Here is a 25,150-nt window from a genome sequence, read left to right as displayed (position 1 = left end):
ATTATAATGTTTTTAATCAATTAATTTTATTTACAATATCACATCACCGAATCACTAACAACAGATGATAAATCGCTCTGGGTAGCTGCTAAAAAACCTCTTTTCTTACCACATATTATCTACTTCGCTTCACCAGGGATGGGCCAAGTCAGACGAAGAGAAAGCGAATGCTTTCGCCTCTTACCTGACCACAGTGTTCACCCCTCATGCCAACATTATATCCCATACTTATTCAACTTATTGAGGATTATTTACACTTCCCCGATTCCATTATCCCTTTCTCCTTAAGTTTTTTTCACCTTTTGACGTTCATTCTACCATACGAATAAAGCTCCAGGTTTTGATTTTATTGCCCAAAAAATTCTCCAGCAGCTTCCAAAAAAGGCCGTCATATTCATTACTTATTTAATAATGTTCTTTGTACTGGCTACTTCCTTATAGCCTGGAAACACTCGTATGTCCAAATGTTCCCTAAACCAAAAAACTTACATACTGTGCTACTTCATATAGGGCAATAAGCTCCTCTTTTGGGTAAAAAAGTCTCAACAGTCCAACTTTTTTTTTAAATAACTTTATTTGTGCCTGCTCCCTTTATCAGACTACAGGCATTAGAATTACATAAGTTTTTAATGAAAGTTTTTAATGAAATAGATACATTTTGTTGTACCAGCTTCATTTTACTTATCAAATTTGGATAATAAATTAAACGAATAACATAATATTAGTAATATAAATAAATTTGTGCAAATAACAAAATATAGATATATATTATACAGTAACTGTAGATTAACTATTGCTTATTAGTTTTAAATAAACAACAATAAATTTAGGGGGCGTCCGTGGCAGCAAAGGTTTAGGCGTTGACACGGCGCTCATCACTGTAAGGTGAAGGTCCCGGGTTCGAACCCAGCGGCCCTGCATTTGAACCCGACATACTTACAAATGGGCTTTTTTTTCAAAAACACCGGCACCCTGAGAGTTTATATTACCTCTGCTGTTGCAAACCCTCATAAAAAAAAATTAAAAAATTAATTTTTAAAAAAATTTAAAAAACAACGAATCTTTTAGTTCTTCTTCAGTTCTCTGGCCAAGTTCCACTATTTTGAAACAAATATCGTATCAAAATAGATCTTTCTATGTCGAATGTCCAACATTCTGTTATTATGTGACTCCAGGTTTGGTTATTGTAGCCACAAGGGCATGCAGGATTACTTACTTATATTAAATCTTGCAAGATATGATCTATTTTTACCATGGTTTGTCGTGGCCATTGTGGATGTGAAGGAATGCTTTAAATCTAGTCGAAGGCGAGAAATTTATAGTCGGAAAATAGCGTTTAGTTATTTTTGCAACATTGGTTCCATTCTTCCCACGTTTTTATGTTCTCCTCGTCAGTACGATTTTTGACGTAGGATACAGGATCTTCACCAAAACATATGGGTCTTTCCTCATCCTTTGCTGCCTCTCTTGGGGTGAGATCTGCCATGTCATTCCACACTTCACCGGCATGTGCCTTGACCCAACAAATTATAATGTTCCAACCGAAATCATGTCGCAATATTTTTACTTTTTTCCTGATTTCTTCAACTAATTTATGATGGTTTCTGAGGTCTTGAACCATTGAGATGGAGACTGCACTATCCGTATGAAGAATTATCGTTTTTTTTTGCACCTCCCTTTTCGTTTTCTAGGAACCACTCTAGTGCTCTCAAACTGGCCAGGAGTTCGGCTTGGTTGTTGGAACACCACGCTGCAAGTCTATACTTTGAAGTTGTCACGATTCCTTTTTTTGTGTAATTAAGAAGGCGCATCCAACCATATTGGTAATTTTGCTACCATCAGTGAAACCATAATCATAATTCTCATTTATGGAATCAAATTTTTAACCAGTCTACAGATTGTGACATTTTCTGCCTCAGTTGGAGGAGCCCAGTCTTTTTGGGCTTTTCTACTTCGTTTAATGGCGAGGTGGGCTTGTCACCCCTTAGCTTCATAGTTTTTAGCTATTTTGCTATTTTCAGGTCTATAGGTATTATTCCAGCTAGAGTCACAGCTGCTTGGTAGACGTGATTTCCCCCCTTGACATTGAACAGTACTGTTCTGAGGGCCTTTCTTGACGTAAGCAAAGCCTTTGTTCGAGTTTGACACCCGGGTAGTCATGATAAAGGGTAAAAACGTACAACCTTCTATCTTATAATACACTTTCCAGTTTCCTTACAAACTGGTTTTTCTTATTAATGTTGATATTCCTGTCAATGTTGATATTTCACAGAGTAGCGTTCTGGCCTTCACACTATACCAGGTGTACACAGCTGGCATTCCATTACATTCTCAAAGCATCACATTCAAATTTGCAGATGATACAGCAATTCTCTCTATTAACTTCGATCCTGTTCGTTTCTACTCCAAACCTCCAACTAGAAGCTTGGTGTAAAAAGGAAAGAATAAAATTTAACCCCGCGCCTTCACGTTGATTCCCTGACGAAGTGTGAAGCGATGTAGGAGAAAGATGACAAATTAAATTAAACTAGGCACAATTAACTTAGTTATACATATATTGGACAATAAAGTGACCTGGCAAGGGTCGATAAAGTAAAGAAAATAATGACAGAATTATTACTGGAAATTAACCATTAATAAATTAAAATAAAAACTTATGTTTTAAATCAGCTTCACTAGAGTCAACAGAATAAGGAGAAATGTTTTCTCGGGTGGCATGAGCAGGCCGAAAGGAAAGGTCTGACATGTGGTTAAACCGGCGAGATGATGTGCGTGCGAAGCATGCAGACGTCGTGAATTCGCAACGATGAGCGGGCGAAAAAAAGGACTCAAATTCTTATTCGGGCATTGTATCTCACCAATTCGATTACCATGTCCAACTCAAAACTGCTCAAGTTCTCCTACACTGATTCCCGCTGAATCCCCTTGGCCTGTTTTGTTTACCGTCGCCATGGTTACGCTAAAATATAAACAAAACAATTTCTCTCTGGCGTAAACATACCGCCCACCAACATTACTTTCGCTCCTTGTAAAAAGCTCTTTCCTCCAGTCTACTTAGGACATCAGACCGCAATCACCTTTAAGACCACAATAACTCATTGAATATCAATAACTTTATAAAAGCTAAGCCATAACAGTTTACTTTCCTACTGGGAAAAAAAGTACAACGTTCAACATACAACAATGGTATTTATTTACATTGTAAAACTTGTGACACTATTCACATTTTGTTCAATAGGAAAACTAATTTGCAGCGATGTTTTTGTAAGTCTTATACATTTCGTAGGCTGTCGTTTCCTCGTGAGAGGGTACATTCTCAAGACCGATATAATCGATTTCTAACGAAAAAGGTCCGTTCACCTTGTCAGCAGCTGTGATGCCAAAGTGGCTTATATTTCCAAGAGGCATTTCAGACTGGATGTCTTGTATTCTTCCTTTACTTGACAGAAAAAACTTGGAAAAGGGAATCTACAATAAAAATTAATTTTAACTTTTGTTAAAACATAAACTTTTGAACTTTTAAACTTAAATCATAAACTTTTGTTTATGATGTTTACTTACTTTTACTATTTGCCAGTAAGGACCGCCTCTGGTGAATAGTATATAGTGATATACATCATTCCACATCTGATCAAAGATGCCGCAAGTTGATATATTTAGCATGTACGATCTCCCATCACCTCTAACTCTCAATACAAGGTGATTATAAGGGTTCCAATCAAGATAAGCATCTCTTTTAAAAGACTTCTAAAATAAAAAAATGTTTGAAATAATCGCAAATTTGAATAAATTATGATGCTTAACACACCCTCATTCTTTTTGTTCTGACTGTGCAGTAGCCAGACCTTTTGATTTTACCGTCTTTCGGAAAGTCTGTGCTGAGGTTACCAGAAAACAAACCATGCCCGTTATTGAGAATCAAACTGCAAGAGCTGAACCCTTCCCCATGGTCAGAATCACAAGTTGTAATCCAAGTGTCTAGATCATTTTGTTCTCTAATTGTCCAGATTTTGTCAACGACACCTAAAAAATTTATAATGTTATAATGACTGTATTTATTAGCGTAAATGTGTGATGTGAAAGGGTGGATGGCGCAATATCGAGTATCCTATGGTCCATCAATTAGGTTAGTTGAATAATTTGTGTAAAGGTGGTGTTGAGGGTGATTGTATTTATTAGCTGATTATTTGGAGATCGTGAGATGCGATTTGGTGTGAAGATCATCTCACGATCTCAAAATAATCATCAACTAACGGTCACTAAACACCATGCACGTATTTATTAGCGTGACTGTGTGATGTGAAAGGGTCTATGGCGGAATATCAAGTATCCTATTGACCCTCAATTAGGTTAGTTGTATAATTTGTGTAAAGGGTGGCGGAGGAATACTGAGTACTCCCATTGCCCTAATTGAATAAATGTTGTGTAAATTTTAGTGAATGTATTTATGAATGAACATAAGTATCAATGGGTTTGGAACTGCATTTTGGTTGATGAATTTACTGGCTCCGACCTCAGTAGCTGGACAATAAGACTGAGGTCTGACCCCAAACTGCCAACACTTCTCGAGTTTGCCAACAGTTTACTGTAAATAGTAAACGCTGAAATTGCCGGTGGACTATGAAAAGCGAAAGAGCTCAACTCAGCACATGTCTGTATGTATGTAAGAATTTGAGCCATACAATAAATAAATAATACTACAATGCAATAAATATTAATTCAAATTACAATTGAGCAGGTAAAACATCACATAAAATACAAAGAATTAAGAATATGCCCTTAAAATTGTTTGTTTGTTAGGTATTTTCTGAACAAAACAATTGTTGAAGCAATATAAAAATGTTTAAAAATATATTAAAAAAGATTAATCATCTAATAAATCACCCAATTAAACTAAACAGAAACTGATAACTTCTTGAAAAATTGGATCAATAATTGTATTAATATATTTATCTCTAAAAGCTACACCATTCCATTACATTGACATCTCAAGCAATTAACTTTGGCTATCCAAGATACCTGAAACTCAGTTTTAAATAGTCACATGTCCTCGTGAGGTTTGCATGGGTAATGAAAGCTTTAATTTGGCCATTTCCAATCATTTTGAAGGATGCTTCACCTTTTGGACCTAAACCAGTCTTTGTGGCAGACCAAATATCCAAAAACGTGAATCCACGAGCCAATTGATTAAAAATCAATCCTTGGTTCCAAGATAATACATCTCAGGACAGAGGCATGCGAAAACATTCATTAAAGGGCCATTGCAGAAACTAATGTCAAAACAGATCCAATTTAATTATGACATAATTTATTTAATTATTTATGCACAGTAACATCCCACTATTATACATTTTATACTTTTATTCACTAAACGAATTAACTTCATGTAATTTGCAATAACTTTTTTTAGTTTAGATATGCTGTCAAAATACCAGTCAAAACATAACAAATTCCCTTCTGTCATTAAATGGTTACAGGGGCTATGTTTCATATAGTTTGTCACAGCCATATTTGTATAACATGAATCACCATTTCTCAAATTGAGCCTAGGAACATTAAAGTTTATACATTCCATAAAATCTATCATACCATTTACTAATAACAAAAATAACGTATCTAGATACATTCTTCTGTTTTCAAGTGACAGCAGACCCTTTTTCTTTCAAATTTGGTTGTATTTGAGCGGGTTCTAACAAATTTGATTATATAAGCTGTATAGTGAAGGAATTTATTTTTCTGAAGGAATTTCTAGACTGTGTAGCTTGGCGACCATACAACACTGTTATATTCTAATATTGGTCGGACAAGCTACAATAAAAAGATTTAAACCCTTCTTTTTTGCTGAAATCTTTTTTTTTTATTATTATTATTACTATAATTTAATACAGAAGGTAAATCATTTATAAATAATTTGAATAAAAGAGGGAACAAATGCCTACCCTAGGGAACACCTGAAATTACTAATATAAATGAATGAATGAAAAAAGTACTTTACTACATAAACAATACAGAGAAAAAACTGCACATAACGGCATTGTTGGAGTCGTACTATAAATTTTTAATAAACAATGAAAACAGGTCTAAAAATCTGTTCTCAAGAAATAAACAAAAAAGAAAAAAACTATATAAGTAAAATAAAATATTTACATACACTTATGCACATATAAATAATCAGGGTGTTTCTTATATATATATATAATAAACATTTAATAATTGAAATAAAAAACTGATTAGTTGCTCTCTTTGCAAGGCAAAACTGGGCATTCTACGAAAAAGTGAAAACCATCTTCTTGAGCCTGCCTGTTGCGGAGAGAGCACTTATCGAACTGTAAACTCGTGTGGGATTATGCTTTTTTCCTTGCATTTGATTTACTATAATTGCTGCAACTGGTATTCCACAAGCACTCGTACTGCTGGTATATTTCAAGAAACATTGTATGTCTGACTTGCCACTTAAATATCACTGCAATAAAATAAAACTAGGACGCGAAAACTTTATAATAAAGAGGAATGTTCTCACTAGAAGACATGGTTTGACTGGCGAAAGGTGAAACAAAAGAGTGAATGTGAGGAGGGATGTTTAGATTTCTCACTGCGCCTTCTCTTCAGATGAAACACCAGCTGGAGGAACGACTCTTTCTTCAAAAGTTAGTAGGGGTCAACTTCTTTCATTGTTCACTCTGGGGGAATCGAAGATGAATTGCGGTTTACATTTATCACTTTGGATGATTCATCCAAGATGATCTTCCAAAGGGACAAATGTAAAAGAGCCTTTTCAGACATTATTGACTGAGTTATTTATTTTATTAAGTATATCTTCTTTGGTGATCATCACAGACCTATTTTCAGATCTAAGCATAACACTGGCAAATTGGAAAATTGGAACACACCCAGCAAGAGCAGGACATGTTCATTATAAAAAAAATTGTTCATTTTAATGAGTATTGCAAACAATTGCAGCATCAGCTCGTAATCTCAATACTGGTCTCAAGTTTCATCGCCCCACAGAATACAAGAAGAAATTTTATATGAAAAAAACCGTATGTTAAAATTGAAGACATACCTGGAGGGTAAGCCAGGATTGGGTCGGCCACAAACTTCTCCTTTACTTCCTGGGTGAAGAGCTTGAATTCAGTTTTCAATTCTTTGAAACCCTCTTTCACAATTTGGGCCCAGCCGACTTTCGAAGGTTTCCCGTATCCTCCTTTCATATCCTTCTCCCAGAAAAGTTGTTTGCATCCTGTCGTGTGAATCCCCGCTTGAAGATATCCCCTTGGAAGAGTTTTTCTCACAAGATTGACTGCAAAGCTCATCTTCCGTCTGGAATAACCTCAAAATCGTAACCAGACTGTAACCTCCCGTTTGATAATTGATCGCCCACTTTATCAATTCCCTTCCACTGTCGACTGTCAATTCCTGACTTTCGATCGTCCCGGTCCCCGGATTCTTGCTCAACCGAGACGAATCGGACGGAAACAAAATGAACTGAAAATAGTGAAAATGTCGCACTTCACGCACTTGGACGACTTAGTCAGGGAGTATCTCCTGTTCAGGGGCTTCACCATAACTTTAAAGTCCTTCGATGCAGAGCTTAAAGTCGACAAGGACAGGGGATTCAGGGTAAGCGCCAGTCACAAACGTCCGAATTTTCTTATATAACACACAAGCATTACCTAAAAAAACACATTAAAAAACCATAAATATTGTAGTTAGAAAGTAAACATCATAATCATCTCACTTAGAAATAATATATACAAAGTGTAATGTATCCAGCATGTAAAAAAAGGTTGAGCTAGTAAGAATGCCACCTAATAAGAATGGACACCACAATGAACTTAAATGTATCAATTTGAATGAATAAGTGAGAATGTGTAGTATGTTCCAATTGCTGAATGTTGAGAGTAGCAGTTGAACCACATTTAAACTAGTAATGTGGTGTTGGAATGTTGAGAACTCCAACATTTTTTCCCTTTTTTTTAAAGTTTTTGGTGTGTTGATAAAGAATACAATTCTTTCCCACTGCAAGATATACAGGTCGGTTGAGGAACCCCTATTGCCTATAAACACACCTTGGAAAGTGTGACATTTCTTATAATAATAATAAATCTTTATTTGCAAGAATGTACATTACATACAAATTTACAACAAAAAATAATATTTTGGTACATCCCTGCCTGCTGTCAAAAAGCAAAGCTTGAACTAGAGAGCAGAAGTTTTAATGAACAGAATATACCTTTACAAAAGCATAATAAAAAACAAACATAATACAGAATAAACATGTAGTATAAAAAAAGACACATAAATTACATCTTGGCCTTAACTCCAATTTAAAATTTTTGAAATTATAAATGTTTCACCTTATTTGTAGTTTTTAAAGTTTTGACTAATGATCTCTTTATTTAAAAAAAAGTGCCATATTTAATGAAAAATTATAATATTGCATAGTTGATTATTTAGAGACCGTGAGATGTGGTCTGGTGTGATGTGTGGCTTTTCTTATATAAAACACAAGCATTACCTAAAAAACCATAAATATCCTAGTTAGAGCGTAAACATCATAATCATCTCACTTAGAAATAATATATACAAAGTGTAATGTATCCAGCATGTAAAAAAAGGTTGAGCTAGTAAGAATGCCACCTAACAAGAATGGACACCACAATGAACTTAAATGTATCAATTTGAATGAATAAGTGAGAATGTGTAGTATGTTCCAATTGCTGAATGTTGAGAGTAGCCGTTGAACCACATTTAAACTAGTAATGTGGTGTTGGAATGTTGAGAACTCCAACATTTTTTCCCTTTTTTTTTAGTTTTTGGTGTGTTGATAAAGAATACAATTCTTTCCAACTGCAAGATATACAGGTCGGTTGAGGAACCCCTATTGCCTATAAACACACCTTGGGAAGTGTGACATTTCTTATAATAATAATAAATCTTTATTTGCAAGAATGTACGTATGTTTATATGTAAATGATCTCTTTATTTAAAAAAAAAAGTGCCATATTTAATGAAAAATTATAATATTGCACAGTTGATTATTTAGAGACCGTGAGATGTGGTCTGGTGTGATGTGTGGCTTTTCTTATATAAAACACAAGCATTACCTAAAAAACCATAAATATCCTAGTTAGAGCGTAAACATCATAATCATCTCACTTAGAAATAATATATACAAAGTATAATGTATCCAGCATGTAAAAAAAGATTGAGCTAGTAAGAATGCCACCTAACAAGAATGGACACCACAATGACCTTATGTTAAATGTATCAATTTGAATGGATAAATGTGAATATGTAGTTTGTTCCAATTGCTGAATGTTGAGAGCATCAGTTGAACCACATTTAAATTAGTACAGTGTGGTGTTGGAATGTTGAGTACTCCAGCACTTTTTTATAAGTTTTGAGTGTGTTGTTGCAGAATGCAATTCTTTTGTCCACTGCAAGGTAAAAAGGTCTGTTGAGGAACCCCTATTGCATATAAACATACCTTGGAAAGTGTGATATTTCTTATAATAATGATAAATCTTTATTTGAAGTCTTTTCAGAGGATCTTCGGAAGAGGTCAAAACAGAGAAAACTTATTTGCAATAATGTACATTACATATAAATTTATAATAAAAAATAATATATTGGTACATTCCTGCCAATTTTTTTTTCTTTTTTGAGATCCTCAGGAAATAAACAGTATATATCTTTACAAAAGCATAATGAACAACCTTAATACAGAATAAACGTGTAGTATGAAAAAATTAAATCTTGGCTTTAAAATATCTTATATAATTTTTGAAATTATAAATGTTTACATTCTTTGCAAGTTTGGAAATTTTTAATAATGATACACTATTTTTTTTTTTTTTTTTAAGTGGCATATTTAATGAAAAATTATAATATTGCATAGTTCATTGTTTAGAGATTGTGAGATGCAGTCTAGTGTGATGTAGGTTTAGAAAAACATTTGCTTTTTTGTGCCAATGTTTCGGTCTTTATCATCTTCAGGGCCTGAGATTGTTTGTTTTACATTGCCTAAATAATAGAAATACAGTAGGATGTGAAAAATGAATTTATACAATGCTAAAAATTTTAGACTCAATCAAAATATTTTTACTCGTTTTACATGTAACAGCAATAGTGCAGAAACGCTTACCAATTTCTTGTCGCTGAAAATAATCGCTCTTGACGTTGTAAATAGGCATAATGTACACGGATCACATTTCATAATAGCAGGGAGTAATATTTTGAAACATGCTCGCCCCATTTGCCCTGTTACTACACTTTTGCTTGTATCTAATACTAAAGCATTAATTTTTAAGATTTTTTATGTTTGTTGTACTGTGTCATGTGGCCCAAGGCCTTTTTAAAAGATCACATGTCAGGTTTAAGTTATTAAAATTTAAAAAATACACAATTAGAGTGTTGCAGTAGTGCTCTAAACAGAATGGCATAAAAGAATTTAAATATCCTATTTTAGCAAATACAATAAAAATGGCTGAATGTTTATTCTGTTAATATATTAGCTTAAAATTAAACTTACAACATGAACAAAAATTCTTATATAATGAAGAGAATAGATAAAATACTAATAAATTGTATTTGCTTTTTAGGTAGACAAAATTGTCGATCAGTTTCTGCTTCTTATAAACAATTGCGATTTAAATTCTCTGAGAGCCCTTTGGTCACATTTTGATCAAAAAATATTCTCAAAGTTGGATCATGAATTTACGCCAGGTATGAGTCAGCAATATATGACAAAATAGTTTAACTGTTTTGAATTTTATTTCATTTTATTTTTTATTTTAATTATACATTATTGTTAGGTTTGAGAAAATTAGAAATATCGCTTCACAAGTACTACCTAGTCAATGCAATTTCGAGTAAAAATCCTGACAAAGTGAACGAGTTTTTTACTAAAATGACCCCAGAACTTCAAGGGCAGCCGGAGTGGAAGGAATGGTTCAGTAAGTTATTTGTATTAAACATTATAAACTTGTGTTATTTTTATTATTTTATTTACTTATTTTTTGTTTTTTCTCCCAGTGCTGCCTTATATTGAAAAACCCGAAGAACATGGGGCGTTTGCCGTCCATTTTACGAAACAGTGGCAAGACACATTTCTCGTTTCACTCCACAACTTTCTAGCAATTATTTATCAAGTAAGCTTTTTATTGTGAATTTCAGTGGGAAAGTTAGAATTAGAGATGGGTGGAATTAGGTTAAGTTGAGATAAGTTAGGTTAGGTTAAATTATGTGGGGTTAGGGATTATTTTTACCACATGAATAATTTGTTTTTCAATCCATTTTTGTCTTTTCTTTTTTTTTCTAAGGAAATATGTAAAAAGATGTAGACATTTTAAAGTTATCGACAGCGCATCGATTTTGTGTACTGGAGGATATGCATGGGTTTGTTAGGTTAGATAAGATTAGGATTAGGGACTTTTTTAAATAAGGTTTGGGGGTTGGAATTGTGGAACCCTTAATAATAATTAAGGGATGGGTTAGATTAGGTTAGGAATAGGGATGGGTTAGCTTAGAGCTTTTAATTGTAAACTTCACTTTTTATCCAGGTCATGCCACAGCCTGCGCTTTCTAGTTATGAAGAGGAGGCAACGAAACTCCGTCGGCTCCAAGAGGAAAATGATGCACTCAAACACAAGTTGGCTACCCTGAGCCAGTGCGCGAACATTGTACCGGAGGTCGTTCCGCCGATGGACATCATGGACGATTTTTATATCATAGCACAGTATGTTTACATTTTATTAAATTACAACCTTTGTTATTATCATTATTGTAATTGTAGAGAAAATCCAGCTTCGAATAATGAAAACCATCCGAAATCTTTGAAAAATTTGATCCGTACAATTGGTGGGGGGATTCCGACTAGCCCGATCATGGGAAGGAAACCGCAACCACAAGGTAACAGACACTGAAGAAGAATCTCAAATATTTGTATTTGTTCCTTTATTTTTTAATTTAGTTTATGTATATATTTTTTTATGCATGTACAAGTGCCTTTTGTCAATAAAGTAATGTTAATCAACTTTTTTTATATTTGAATTTTAGTGATTATTATATTTCACCTCATTTTCTTTTCTTTTTACTCTATTGTAAGTTCTATTCAAAGCAATCCATACATTTTACTCGTTTGCACAGTGGTTATGGTGTAAAATTGATGTGTTTTTGGTTTTTAAAAAAGTGGATAATTTGTGTCTTTCAACACAGTATTGTGTTGCTAACTTTTACTATAATTAAACTCTCAGATGCCACGATACTAAATAATGTAAAATAAACATTACAAAGAGAAATTTGTGTAGAATAAAACAATAAATCTGAAATATCATAGGAAAAAGAATTATAACATAACTATCACAGTGACTGGCTGAACTAATGATAAAAAAAATATAAATTAAATATAAAATAGTGAGGATCATTTGACAATGATCAATATTAACATGCATGTGATTTTGGGCTAGTTAAAAAAAAAATTCGCATCATTAATTTCCCATTCCCAGAATGTGTATGGGGTTAGGTTAGGACAGGTCAGGTTAAGCTAGATAATGTAGGGATATGGTTAGGGATTATACTTATACATTATAAAGTTTAGAGTTTTCTTCAATCCATTTTTTTCTAATGCAATAGAAATGCAACCATTTTATTACAAGGCAGAGCATCGAGTTTATGTTACTGGAGAATACTTGGGATGGTTTGGTTAGGGATGGGTTATGTTAGGTTAGAATTAAAGACTGGTTAGGGATGGGTTAGGATTAGGGATAATTGTTATCACTTGAAAATTTTGAGGGTTGGTTTTTTCAAAACATTAAATTATAAAGCAGTATAAGTATGCAGACATTTTATTTTAAGGCAGAGAATCGATTACGCATTACTGTATAGTCTACAAGGGTTGGTTAGATTAAGTAAGGTTATGGTAAGGGATGAGTTGGATTTTAGTGTTTTTTCCATTCATTTTTCTAAAGCTACAGAAATTCAACCATTTCATTTTAAGGCAGAGCATCGATTTTCCGTTAGTAAAGAGTGTGCATAGGATGGTTTGGTTAAGTAAGGTTAGGTTCTGGTTAAGTTAAGTACGGTTAGTATTTGGTTATGATTAGGGACTAGTTAGGTAGGTTGGGTTAGGAATAGGTTAAGATTAGGGATAATTATTACACATGAACAATTTTGATTTTTTTTTTTTTTTTCAATCCATTAAAATCGAAGGCAGTATAAGTATTCAGACATTTTATTTTAAGGCAGAGCATCGATTTTGTGTTGCAGGGGAGTGAGCATAGGATGGTTTGGTTAAGGATGGATTATGTTAGATTAGGGTGAGGGACTGGTTAGGTTAGTTAGGGTTAGGGATGTGTTAATTAGAGATTAGGTTAAGATAATTGTTATCATGTGAAGAAGTTTGAGGATTTTTTTCAGTCCATTAAATTCTAAGGCAATATAAGTATGCAGGCATTTTATTTTAAGACAGAGCGTCGATTTTGCCTTATAAAATATATGAGTTGGTTAGGTTAAGTAAAGTTACGGTTATGGACGAGATACATTTTGTGGAGTTAGGGATTATTGTTTTCACTTGTACAATTTTAGTGGTTTTTTATTTTTATTATTTTTTTTATCTACTTTATTATTGATGGTGGGTGTTGGTCTGAGTCAGTTAACCCATGTTGAATCGACACTCTGGGTCTATAAATAAACACAGAGTGTAGACCCTGCAGACATACCCAGTAAGTGGCCTATTTCCTGCCAGTTCAAAACATTTTTTTTTTATAATTTAATAAATTCATTCAAAACGTGAAAAAGAAGGGCATGAAATACCCTTTTCCATATAATTTCTTATAACTATATCATTTAACCATTTAATTGGCACTGCTGATAATTTTATTACTAACTTCTGAAAACAAAAACCAAAAAACTAGCAAGTAAATGTCTCTAATGAGAAACTTATTATTCAGATGACCAATTTGGAGTAAAAAAGCATCACTCAAGCAAAAGGCATGTCTCACAAGGTGGATGGATAAAACAAAGCAGGTCAGAAAATTTATATTTTACATGGGTTAATGCTGTGAATTTTGGTAGGAATTTCCAAGCAAAAAGTGCAATGAGCCAACAATCATGGTTTAAACAAAAATGATTTCAGTATTCGCTGAGAAATATACATGAATTACATCTTAGTATTGAATATTTTGAATATGATCTTTTTATAAAAACATGTTACATCTTTATGTACTGTAGCACTTCTGTGCCAAAAAGGTCTCTGTCGCTTGATTCACGGCCGAGGAGAAGCAACAGAGACGTTTCTGTTGAAAATGTCGACAAAAGAGGAAATCGCAAAGACACGTTTTTACTTTTGAGCCAGGTAAACCCGATATATTCCCTGCGGCCGCAAGACCTCAAAAGTTTTGCGTTTTAGGAAAAAATGACGGAGCACAAAGCCGCTGTCACCCAGTGCAAATTCAACGCCTTGGGAAATATGATAGCCAGCTGCGACAGCGACGGGATTATTAAACTGTGGTCGGCGGAGTCTCAGATTAAGTCGGATTTTTTTTCCTTTCTTCCTTGCCTGCATTACAATTACACTTTCTGCCTGCAGGGTACATTCCACGTTAGAGTACAAATCCGGCTTTACTTCTTTGAGCTGGTTGACAAAAAACGAAAGGTATTTCGTCAGTGGCAGTCAGGATGGCATCCTAAGGCTTCACGACAGCAGGGAAAATAAAACAATTTGGGAAACAGGCAACGAAGACTCTAGTCCCCTTACAAATACAAAGTAATTTTTATGGTTTTCTATACTAACAATACAAATATTTATATATATTAGAATCAAGTCTACCTTCAGAGTTTGAACTATATTATGATAAATTTTAGACTACATATACTTTAGAATTTGGTCATTTCTGATCATTTTTGTCCAATCTCACTGTTTTGGCCTGTCCGTCATGTTTCAGCATCTCGTTGTTGAATGTGTCTGGTGGACGAAAGCAGCAAAATAGGCTCCCCCAAGTTCGGATCTCTTTTCACACCCATTATAACATAATATATATTCACTAATTTTGTGGTCCGCTTGACCAATTAATATATTACAATTAATTAAGGTTTTTAGTTGAGATAAAAAAGTCAATGGCACAAGCGGGATTCGAAAAATGGCAAAAAGGAGGGAAAATTCAAAAGGTGGAATCGAGGTCACAATAGCTCAAGTGGTAGAGCAGCGGAGAATCAAGCCGAAGATCGTGGGTTGGAATCCCGCTCGTGCCATTGACTTTTTTTTCTCAACAAAAACTTTAATTAATCGTAATAATATATATTCATCACTATCTCAAGAAATGAGTATGTCCATGCCTCACCCTATTATATCCCTGACGTACTACTGAAAATAATGAAATTCTGCATTCACGATCTTGTTTTCAATTTGGTCCACCAACCCTTGCTGTTTTAGTCTGTCAGCTCAGCTTCTCACTCTAGTAGAGCAGGACCGTTTGCCTCACCTGTCCTTGACCTACCAATGAACATAATAAAATGCTGCAGTGCTGATTTTTTACATTTCTCCTTGTCTCCCTTACCTGTCAAATGCTGTTCCCCTTCTCACTCTCTTTAATAGTGATCAGTGCTGTTTCTTTATAGTTGGACCTTTTTAATAAGTTTATGAACTTTGTGCCACAAATCTTTGTGAGCACTTCTCTTATTAACTAATTTTCAGTTTAATTACCAGTTAATTAAAAAACAAGCACAAAGATACTAGAAACTGCTGAAATATCTTGCATTAGAACAATCGATATGGTTTTCAGTACCTCACCCTGCTTATATCCCTGACTAAAATACAGGCAGACTATAAAGATTGGAAAAAGGCCAAATTACAGGTTTCATCTCCCCATTGGCCTCAAAAGTAAATCTTCCTTTTTTTTTCTAGAATCTTAAGTCTTTGCTGTAGCCCCACGGAGTGCAGCGTTGCCTGTTCTGCTATTAATTTTAACAAAATGACAGGCAAATTACTGTTTTATGATATAAAGACAAAGAAGGTTGAAGTAAGTTGTATATTCGAACTATTAAACTATTAAAAATAAAACAAAATCAAATAAAGGTTTTTACTTTAATAGCAATCATTCACCCTTGGTAACGGAACAACCAGCTTGTCTGCGAATTGCTGCCAGTTCAACCACAACGGCAGCCTTTTGATAGTCGGCTGTTCGGACGGTTCGGTTCGGGCACTCGATCTAAGGAACGGAGAGTGCGTCGAGTCTTGGGGAGCACATGAAGGATGCGTAAGCACAATACACATCACACCGGATCACAATTTCTGCTACACCCTTGGCGCCGACCACAAGGTAAACGATTTACAAAATAATAAATTTCAATTTGAGACTGAAAAATTTTTTTTCTTCAGCTTAACAAACACAATTTGGCACACAATGGTGAAGCGACTTTTAGAGTTACTCTTCCCAACTGTCAGACATCACACGGAACCCAAGGCTTTACCCTACATCAAAACGGAAAACTTGTTTTGACTGCATGCGGCAATATTGGAGCTAACATTTACCAGGTAAATAGATATAAATAAATTAAATAAGCATTTCTTTACGCAATTCAACAAAATGAATGTGCAGGTTACTGACAGTTGCCTTCAAGCGATGTTATCCCTCGAAGGGCATAAAAGCCCTCTTACGACTTGTGACTGGTCAACAGCCAATCAATGTTCGACTTGCCTTTCATCATCTGCAGATGGAAAAATTAATGTATCCACAATTTTAACACCATGATCGACTCTATTTTGAGTCAATTCTATTATTTTATTATACAGAAAACAATAACAGGGCTAAATAAAATTTTTATTATAACTTTTTAGTATAATAATTTCAATTTAGGTCCACATAATCCTCGCAGATAGATGGCAAACTAGAAGAAATAATGAAAACAAGTCAAAATGGAAAAATAAACTTTATTAATATGACATGGAAAACTAACAATATGCCAATATCAACTTTCAACAATTATTCAATTTAAAATGTTTATATCAACACTTAAACCTTTTTCTTTTAATTTTACTTTATCACAAGGATTATTTAGAAAAATATTTGATCTAAAACAATAATAATAAATTATACATTTTGTATTAACAAACAAATAAGTGATTTGCTTGATATGAATTACAAAGTACACTACCTTGGTAAGCAGGTTAAAAAATAACTTTTTTTCTCAATTGAAAGTATTTTTAATTAAGAAATGTCTAAACAGTTTGAAAAACGACCATTTAGGATTGGTTGTTGTTTTTTATTCAGCGTCATCGTTTAATATTTTTGAGGTTTTAACACAAAAACATAATAATTTAATGTTGGTTGATGGAATAAGAAATAAATTGTAATAAAAAAAATCCCATAATAAATAATGTTCAACAATTAATTAGCGTTAATTTAAAATTAAAATATTAATTAGCCAATCCTCAAATTTTAATAATAAAGGTTGTTATATCACAAAAATGTCCATTTTGAAAAAGATTGTACAGCTAATATTAAAATTTGGTAACTTATTAATTAAATATGTTCAGGTAAAATTATCATTTTTACAACTAACCTCGACACCAATGTGGAATGTATTGACATTAACTTGAACAGCTCAAACAGAGCGTTCTAGACCAAGATGGAGGTTTGGCCCCGTACCCTTTTGCCTCAGCCTCTTCCTGCCTTGTAAAAGGATTTTTCAAAATTCTCAGCAAAAGGTCCACCTTGGAATTTAAAAAAATACATAAATAAAGGGTTAATATTGAAATTAATATTAATTAAGGTTTTTAGTTGAGATAAAAAAGTCAATGGCACGAGCAGGATTCGAACCCACGATCTTCGGCTAGATACGCCGCTGCTCTACCACGTGAGCTATCGTGACCTCGATCCACTCGGACACCAACTTCCTATCTCCACCCCACCTTTTGAGTTTTCCCTCCTTTTTGCCATTTTTCAAATGTTGTGTAATCGAATTGGATTCTCGGCGACAAATGAAATGAGTTGAAAAATGGCAAAAAGGAGGGAAAACTCAAAAGGTGGGGTTGAGATAGGAAGTTGGTGTCCGAGTGGATCGAGGTCACGATAGCTCAAGTGGTAGAGCAGCGGCGTATCTAGCCGAAGATCGTGGGTTCGAATCCTGCTCGTGCCATTGACTTTTTTATCTCAACTAAAAACCTTAATTAATCGTAATATATTAATTGGTCAAGTGGACCTCGAAATTAGTGAATTTTGTAAGTTTGTCAGGTTCGAATGCAGGGCTGCTCGAACCCTCGAGGGGCATCCTTTTTTATCTTACCATGCACTTTCAAAGACCTGATCTATATGTGTATCAGTTTCCCCCCCCCACCATATTTAAAAAATGAAAATAAACAAACATACCTGGGGATATACATAGTAAAATGATTTGAAACGAACAAACAATTTAATAGTCCTATTTGAACTTTATGGCTTAGACTACCTGTGAAAAGTCTCCAGAGTGTGCTGCCTTAATTGCTTCTTCTGCCATCCAATTTCTCAAAGTGTAGCAAGGATTGACCCTGCGCATGTCTTCCATCCTTTGAGTATCGGTTATGCCTTGATTAAAATTAGAAATTAGCACAGACCGAAATTCGATGATGTTTGGCATCAGATACCTAATTCAACCAGACGCTTCTGGTACATTTCAATAAATTTGGGATACGACGCGTGCCTTGAGAGTTGTTGTAGTGCCCATAGACTGGCAGCTGGCTTTTTTAACTTGTCGATTGGATATTCGCTCAATTCTCTAAAAGTCATGACAAAATCAGCCTGGGTCTCTTCGAGCATTTTAATGAGCATGGTGGTCAACTCTGGTGATGATTTGTGCAAGCCAAGCTTCTGAGAAAATTTTTCCCTGGGAAATTATAAGTAAACATTTACAAAATATATTAAAATAATGTAGAACTGGGTCATTTGTAGATGGAATCTAGAAAGGAAGTTATCAAAACCCTGGAGGAAGTAGAAACATGACCGAATAACCCAAATAAATAACGAGAAAAATAAGGTGTGTCATTTATTATTGCAAATCCAGCTAGGATTGTAATAAATTTTGGTCAAATAAATAAGAACATTGAAGAATGTTGCAGACCCAGATGGGAGCCAAGGGACGCCAGGAACCTGGATAACATAAAGTTGCAATTGTCGGACAACCAATCAAATAAATAACTAACGTCGTATTATTTAGTGCTGAAGGGTTGTCACAAGGCCAAAAATATGTAGCAATGTCGGACATCATAAATTGGGGTTGCACCAACCTGGTCTTCACCAGTCCCCGCAACATGGTAACTCCCCTTACTTATTTTCTTTTCAACCCCCCTATTTCGGTAGAGAACTTGTATAAAAAGGGATGATTTGGAAACGTCGGGCAAAACTGTCCTTAAGCTGGTTTTCATTGCATGAAAAAATCACTCGTGCAACTAAACGTGAGAATCACTTGCAAAATGCAGTTTCGAGTTAACTATTTCCACAAGGTTATTCAGAAATCGTAAGATACGGTCTGGTGTGATATACGTTTCAGAAAAACATTTTCTTTATCGTGCCAACGTTTCGATCTTTATTGAGATTTATTCCCTTCGTCGGCTCTTTTCACCTCAAAGACGCCGACTCCTTGTACAAAAATGTCTTTCTATACCGACTTCCTTCCCCCACCCCTTCAAAATCCAACGTATATAAACACAAAACAGCAATATCACTGGCACTCTTAACACGACACGCAAGAATGGCACACTTACGCAGAAAACAAACACTGAGTGAGAACAAATACTTTGATTGAATATAAAAAATATATTTTTTGCATTGTATAAATTCACTTTTTCCCACATCCTACATGTATTTGTTAATTTTAAACAATGTTTGTAAATCCCAGGCCCTGAAGATGATCTCAATAAAGATCGAAACGTTGACATGATAAAGAAAATGTTTTTCTGAAACCTACATCACACCAGACCGCATCTCACGATTTCTGGATAATCCTCGACTAACGGTCCCTAATGACCGCATATTTCCACAAGGCAAACATTTCACAACCCAGAGGTGAAACAAGGTGAGCTATCAATTTGTGCATTGGTGTACTGCTGCAACAGCGTATGCTATCATGACGATAATTTTTATTGTACTTTTTGTCTTTGTCCCCTTTTGATGCTCATTTCCTTCCACACATCCTCTCTCTTGTTCTTGTTAGGATGAATTGAAGCACCCCACAAAAATCTGTAGCTGTGATACATTCGAGTAAGTCAAATGCAGCACTCCTGGTTCATTCTCATACTCAAGACAAGTGTTTATGTGGAGAGAAACAAACAACACAAAACACATTGATGCGCACTAAAAACAAACAGCCAGTCGGCTCACCCTGAAACATCCCCACGCCAAAAGTTTCGCAGTTACGGTTAGGTATCCACAATGCAAGACTAGTTTTAAAAGTTGTGCGAGTGATTTTAACGCGGTGTAAACCCAGCTGTAGTCAAGACCAAAGACTCGCTAGGAACCTAGGGGCAGTGAATAGTCGACTACAGGAGTTGATCCAGAACAGAAGCAGCCGCACTCCATCTGGGATTCAACAAGGTGACTCAGCCAGCCAGAGCCAGTGAGAGGACCAGCCGTTGCAACCTATCACATCAAGTCTATAGTCGAGATACCAGAAAGGGGCTGAGGATGCTGTGGGCGCTAATCATGGCGAATGTGACTTGGGCTAAGTCCTTTTGTTAATAGACTCGTCCCAGATTATTTTGGCTAACTTATTAGATTAATTAAGAAGAATTGTTTTAAAATAAATGTTGAAGAACAAACTCTCTGGTTTATTAAATTCTCAAACTTTACCTTCCCCTACACAGGAATAAGTAGAAAAACGCTTATGCCAACTACTCTCTTATCACTTAGAAGAAAGCAAGCGAATGATTGTTCGGCCATCGCGCTATTGCCGTTTACATTAACTTACTCCAATTTTGTTTTCATGTAGTTTTCCTCTTCTTGAACCATTCTTGCTGCTTTCATCATTTGTGTACCGTTCAGGAGAGGTGCTATTGCACTCGCTAACATAGTCAGATTATATATAGTAATCTGAAAGCAATACCAACATTTTTATGGGCAAGTCCTTTTTGAAAAAATCCTATACCAACTTACGGTAATTTGCCTCCCGTAACAGTATCTCGCAGTTGAATCTGAGTGGTTGGGCACATACATTGGATTGTACGCTTCCATGAAACCAAAGGGGCCATAGTCGATTGTAATTCCCATTAAGCTAATGTTATCGGTGTTGAGGACACCATGGGTGAAACCGACTGCTTGCCAAGCTACGACAAGGTCGGAGGTCATTCGACATACAGCTTTTAAGAAATTCAACAACTTGTCTTCGTTGTCTTCTATATTTGGGAAATACTCCTAAATATTAAAAAAAAAATGTAATATACATTGGTGTACTTAATATTTAGTTATTTGGCACATATATTTACTTGCTAAGGTCATTTCATACTCGACACTACAATTTTATTTTTTGTTTTAGCAACAAGTTTGAAAGTGAATACCTAAGCAAAAATACCTTACGATAACTAAGATTTTAAACCTTACACATCAATCATGCTTATCTTCAATATTTTAACTTCATTAAAAGATATGTTTTTATTTTAAAAAAAGACCAACTTTTATAATGAAGTTGAGTAACTCAGCAAGCAGCTCGTTTTCTTGATATTTGGCGAGGATTTCAAGCGAGCCAATCCTGAACCAAGATGGCGCCAACCTTAAAACGACGGAAGTTGGTTCTAACTTTGGGTGGCCGTCATACAACAAATCTCTTATTACATGGTCAGCGCTCACGATTATCGCACCGGCCCGCGATGTTGGAATTCCTTGAAAAGACCACATTTTTGGAATTCACTTAAAAATAAGCTTATGTTTTTTTTTAATTCTTGCAAACAGTATATTTTTTTCAAGAAAATACTTTCTGCATAAAACTTTATATGAATTTGACTTATTCAGACATTGGTCATAATACATAAGTTCATAGTTTAGATTCCACAATTTTGAAAAGCCACAAAATCTCAACTTGCGGCACAAATAAACAAATCACTTCTTACCTAGGTAGTGCATCGCTTCTGAACAGAGAAATTCCCTGATGGACGATCTCAAAACTGCCCTTCCATCACCATCCCGTGAGTAAGGTGTCATGCCAGACCCTTTTAGCTGCAATTCCCATGTCTGGTCTTTCCTATAGGAAATGAAATAATTGACTGTCTCGCTAAACCCAACTAATTTCCTAATCAATCACAAATTGTATATTGGAGTTATTTTATCACTGAAGTGAAACTGCAATTATTATAAAACAAATCTACTTATTCCTGCATATCCTAGCGTGGGTGACCAAAACAGAATAGATTAGTTTTATTTTTGGATTTATTTTATTACATTAAATTCACTAATTTCGTAGTCCGCTTGACCAATTAATACATTACAATTAATTAAGGTTTTTAGTTGAGATAAAAAAGTCAATGGCACGAACGGGATTCGAACCCACGAACTTCGGCTTGATACGCCGCTGCTCTACCACTTGAGCTATCGTGACCTCGATCCACTCGGACACCAACTTCCCATCTCAACTGCACCTTTTGAATTTTCCCTCTTTTTTGCCATTTTTCATTTGTCGTCGAGAATCCAATCCGATTACACGACATTTGAAAAATGGCAAAAAGGAGGGAAAATTCAAAAGGTGCGGTTGAGATGGGAAGTTGGTGTCCGAGTGGATCGAGGTCACGATAGCTCAAGTGGTACAGCAGGGATGTATCAATCCGAAGATCGTGGGTTCGAATCCCGCTCGTGCCATTGTCTTTTTTATTTCAATTAAAAACCTTAATTAATTGTAATATTTTATTACATTTTTGTAATATTAAAAATATCAAGGATAAAAACAGGGTGATGGAGCAGTAGTTTGGTCCTTTCTAATCCCATTACTGGAACGAAAACGTGTCTGACAGACCGAACAAGAGATCTTACTTCACAGTTTGCGGGATGTCTTCATATATATCAGACATACTGAAGATGGCGAAATGCCCAAGCTTAAATAGCACTGCACTGCGCCGACCCACCGACCTAGTGTGTGCCCAGCTAAAGAGAGCTGGTGAGATATTGATTTTTTTTTGTTTATATACATTGGATTTTGAAGGGGTGATGAAGGAAGTCTGGATAGAAAGACATTTTTATATGAGGAGTCGGCTTCTTTGAGGTGAAAGGAGCCGACAATGGGAGAAACGTGGGTAATGGTTCGGCTTAATTATCTATTTGGGATTATATAGACAGGGATAATTAGGGACAAGAAAGCTAAATTGTTGAAGAATTAGACTATGTAGAAATATTTGATGTGAGGAATGTAATGATTGTTTTATATGTTATAAGTTTTGCGTGATGTGATGATGATATTTGTATGTTATGGGTATTGAATTTGATTAATGATATTATACATACATAATTTTTTTTTTACATAATGTATACCAGGAACCGGAGGAGTTCCCCAAGCATTGCAGCTGTATTACAGCTTACTGCACTTCCTGGCTCCATTTTTGAGGCTTGCAACATGCTTGTGAATTTGAGCCCCCTGTGAGCCAGTGTTCGTCCCTCGAAGAAGCTCATTTTTGAAGGGGTTTGAGACCAAATTCAGGGTCGCTGAGATCCAATCCCACCGCAGACCTTACATTGATGAGTGACGTGTCAATTTTTTCAATCGTGGCCACCTCTCCCCTTAGGTATCAGAAAAAAAAGGACAGAGGCGACAGTGGGAATGGAATCCACGACCCCGGGATCAACTAGCCGAGATTCTTACATCTTAACCACTCGGTTACCACGGTCCCCTAATTGAATGTATACTGCTATCACTAATTTGTATATTATTTTGTTTATTTTTGTAATGTATAAAACCATTTGTGAGCTCACAACTCATATTCTCAAGCTCATGTTAAACTTACTGAGAGCAGGCTGTTCATTTTGGATTATTTTGTTCTATATTATCGTTTAAAAATGTGTGGTGTTTAGTGACCGTTAGCCAATGATTGTTTGATTATCCAAATAATCGTTATTGTTTAATTTTTCCTCAGAATAATTTATTCATGTCTTTGTCAACTTTGCCAGTCAGTTTGGGTTATCTTCGGTGGTGACTGGTGTGTCTCCCCTACTCATTTCCCTAACACACCAACAAATCTTCATCGACATCTTCGCATCAGATTTTTCAGAGTGTACCCAACTCGTATTCGCCACATTAGTACAATCTTGGACATTTATTTGAGAATAATTTGAAAAAAGATTGTAAAGTTGTGACTTACGACACCCAAACATTGTGGCTTTCTGTAAGGCAGGAGTTCTTTACTTTTACTTTTAGGATTATGATGAGAATAGGGAACTGACGAACTAAATTACTTGACCATTGTGATTCACCTTTGCAACTATGAGTATTTGATAAGGAAGATACCTGTTGACGTATTGGCCTAGTACGATTGCCCTTCCATCGCCAAGCTGAGCCGCCCAAGTGCCGAACTGGTGGCCTCCGTACCTATGTGCCAACGGGGTGGAACTTGGCAACAGCTTGTTTCCGGCTATGAACTCCACGAAATCCCTCGACTTCACGACGACCGGATCCAGGTCGAGGATTTCATCCAGGGCTTCTGCGGAAAACGATACCAGCCTCGGGCTGGCCAGGGGGGTCGGTGCGACCCGGGAGAAGACGACACCTTTCATCATTCGTCTCACGAAGTTGTCCCTGATGCCGTCGATCGGCAAGTCGAGGATCTTGCATTTGGAGAATTTGAAGTCGTTGATGTCCTTCACCAAGGACTCGCGTGACATTCTCGAAGAGGATCGTTTAAGGACCGAAACGCCCCAAATCCGTCGAGACCGACTAAAAACGAATTATAATTTTATAAAACAATCCGAAATTTTCAAAAAATAAAACTAACTCACTAAATAAACCCGTTTACCAAAGTGTGTACGACATAGGACGTGCTGTGACTATAACAGCAAAAGTAAACTTAACCTTCCAAAAACTGTCACATATCGATAAATATTTTAAATATTTTTTTTAAATAATAATTTTAATATTTTTTCTAATCTTCATTTTTCCATATATAAATTTATTAAAACAGGTACGTAAAAGCTTACGTAATAATATA

General features: G+C 35.3%; 3 protein-coding genes across 6 annotated transcripts; 1 reads left to right on the top strand and 2 right to left on the bottom strand.

Annotated features, from left to right (window-relative positions):
• Positions 1 to 3,169: 3,169 nt before the first annotated feature.
• Positions 3,170 to 7,533, bottom strand: LOC106664541 (complex I intermediate-associated protein 30, mitochondrial). The gene is made up of 4 exons (XM_014390353.1): positions 7,064 to 7,533; positions 3,809 to 4,023; positions 3,562 to 3,747; positions 3,170 to 3,468 (listed from the first exon to the last, which is right to left on the bottom strand). The coding sequence occupies exons 1-4, from the start codon at positions 7,311 to 7,313 to the stop codon at positions 3,244 to 3,246; spliced, it is 876 nt and encodes a 291-aa protein (XP_014245839.1). The 5' UTR covers positions 7,314 to 7,533; the 3' UTR covers positions 3,170 to 3,243.
• Positions 7,407 to 16,829, top strand: LOC106664537 (WD repeat-containing protein 91). Of its 2 annotated transcripts, none has more exons than XM_024230584.1 (14): positions 7,407 to 7,620; positions 10,605 to 10,728; positions 10,818 to 10,958; positions 11,038 to 11,153; positions 11,565 to 11,740; positions 11,798 to 11,913; positions 13,953 to 14,028; positions 14,251 to 14,356; positions 14,411 to 14,532; positions 14,591 to 14,767; positions 15,905 to 16,019; positions 16,092 to 16,319; positions 16,379 to 16,534; positions 16,599 to 16,829. In XM_024230584.1, exons 1-14 carry the CDS (start codon positions 7,501 to 7,503, stop codon positions 16,749 to 16,751), a joined length of 1,926 nt encoding a protein of 641 aa, XP_024086352.1. In that variant the 5' UTR covers positions 7,407 to 7,500; the 3' UTR covers positions 16,752 to 16,829. The 2 variants fall into 2 exon arrangements, with proteins under 2 accessions (XP_024086352.1, XP_014245836.1); XM_014390350.1 differs by having other exon boundaries at positions 14,233 to 14,356.
• LOC106664540 (UPF0061 protein Tbd_1019-like) lies at positions 16,806 to 25,094 on the bottom strand. 3 transcript variants are annotated; one of them, XM_024230586.1, is made up of 10 exons: positions 24,959 to 25,032; positions 24,454 to 24,879; positions 22,076 to 22,206; positions 21,642 to 21,847; positions 21,126 to 21,383; positions 20,941 to 21,062; positions 18,623 to 18,861; positions 18,448 to 18,563; positions 17,563 to 17,713; positions 16,806 to 16,887 (listed from the first exon to the last, which is right to left on the bottom strand). In XM_024230586.1, the coding sequence occupies exons 1-9, from the start codon at positions 24,973 to 24,975 to the stop codon at positions 17,591 to 17,593; spliced, it is 1,638 nt and encodes a 545-aa protein (XP_024086354.1). In that variant the 5' UTR covers positions 24,976 to 25,032; the 3' UTR covers positions 16,806 to 16,887; positions 17,563 to 17,590. The 3 variants fall into 3 exon arrangements, with proteins under 3 accessions (XP_024086354.1, XP_024086355.1, XP_024086353.1); XM_024230587.1 differs by lacking the exon at positions 16,806 to 16,887 and having other exon boundaries at positions 17,376 to 17,713; positions 24,942 to 25,094; XM_024230585.1 differs by lacking the exon at positions 16,806 to 16,887 and having other exon boundaries at positions 17,376 to 17,713.
• Between the last annotated feature and the right edge of the window lie 56 nt (positions 25,095 to 25,150).

Source organism: Cimex lectularius, unplaced genomic scaffold (genome assembly GCF_000648675.2).
Source record: "Cimex lectularius strain Harlan isolate CLEC.00 unplaced genomic scaffold, Clec_2.1 scaffold13, whole genome shotgun sequence".
In the NCBI taxonomy this organism is placed as follows: Eukaryota; Metazoa; Arthropoda; class Insecta; order Hemiptera; family Cimicidae; genus Cimex; species Cimex lectularius.
This window is presented reverse-complemented; position numbering and strand designations above follow the sequence as displayed.

Coding starts and splice junctions, on each gene's coding strand:
- LOC106664537 (XM_014390350.1), top strand. CDS start 7,501: ATGTCGCACTTCACGCACTTGGACGACTTAGTCAGGGAGTATCTCCTG. Junction 16,020..16,091: donor TAAAGACAAAGAAGGTTGAA/GTAAGTTGTATA, acceptor TTACTTTAATAG/CAATCATTCACCCTTGGTAA. Junction 16,535..16,598: donor TTGGAGCTAACATTTACCAG/GTAAATAGATAT, acceptor ATGAATGTGCAG/GTTACTGACAGTTGCCTTCA.
- LOC106664540 (XM_024230586.1), bottom strand. Junction 21,063..21,125: donor GTTACGGGAGGCAAATTACC/GTAAGTTGGTAT, acceptor TATTGCTTTCAG/ATTACTATATATAATCTGAC. Junction 18,564..18,622: donor GAAGCGTCTGGTTGAATTAG/GTATCTGATGCC, acceptor ATTTTAATCAAG/GCATAACCGATACTCAAAGG.
- LOC106664541 (XM_014390353.1), bottom strand. CDS start 7,313: ATGAGCTTTGCAGTCAATCTTGTGAGAAAAACTCTTCCAAGGGGATAT. Junction 4,024..7,063: donor AATCCTGGCTTACCCTCCAG/GTATGTCTTCAA, acceptor TAAATTTTTTAG/GTGTCGTTGACAAAATCTGG. Junction 3,469..3,561: donor CTTACTGGCAAATAGTAAAA/GTAAGTAAACAT, acceptor TTTTTATTGTAG/ATTCCCTTTTCCAAGTTTTT.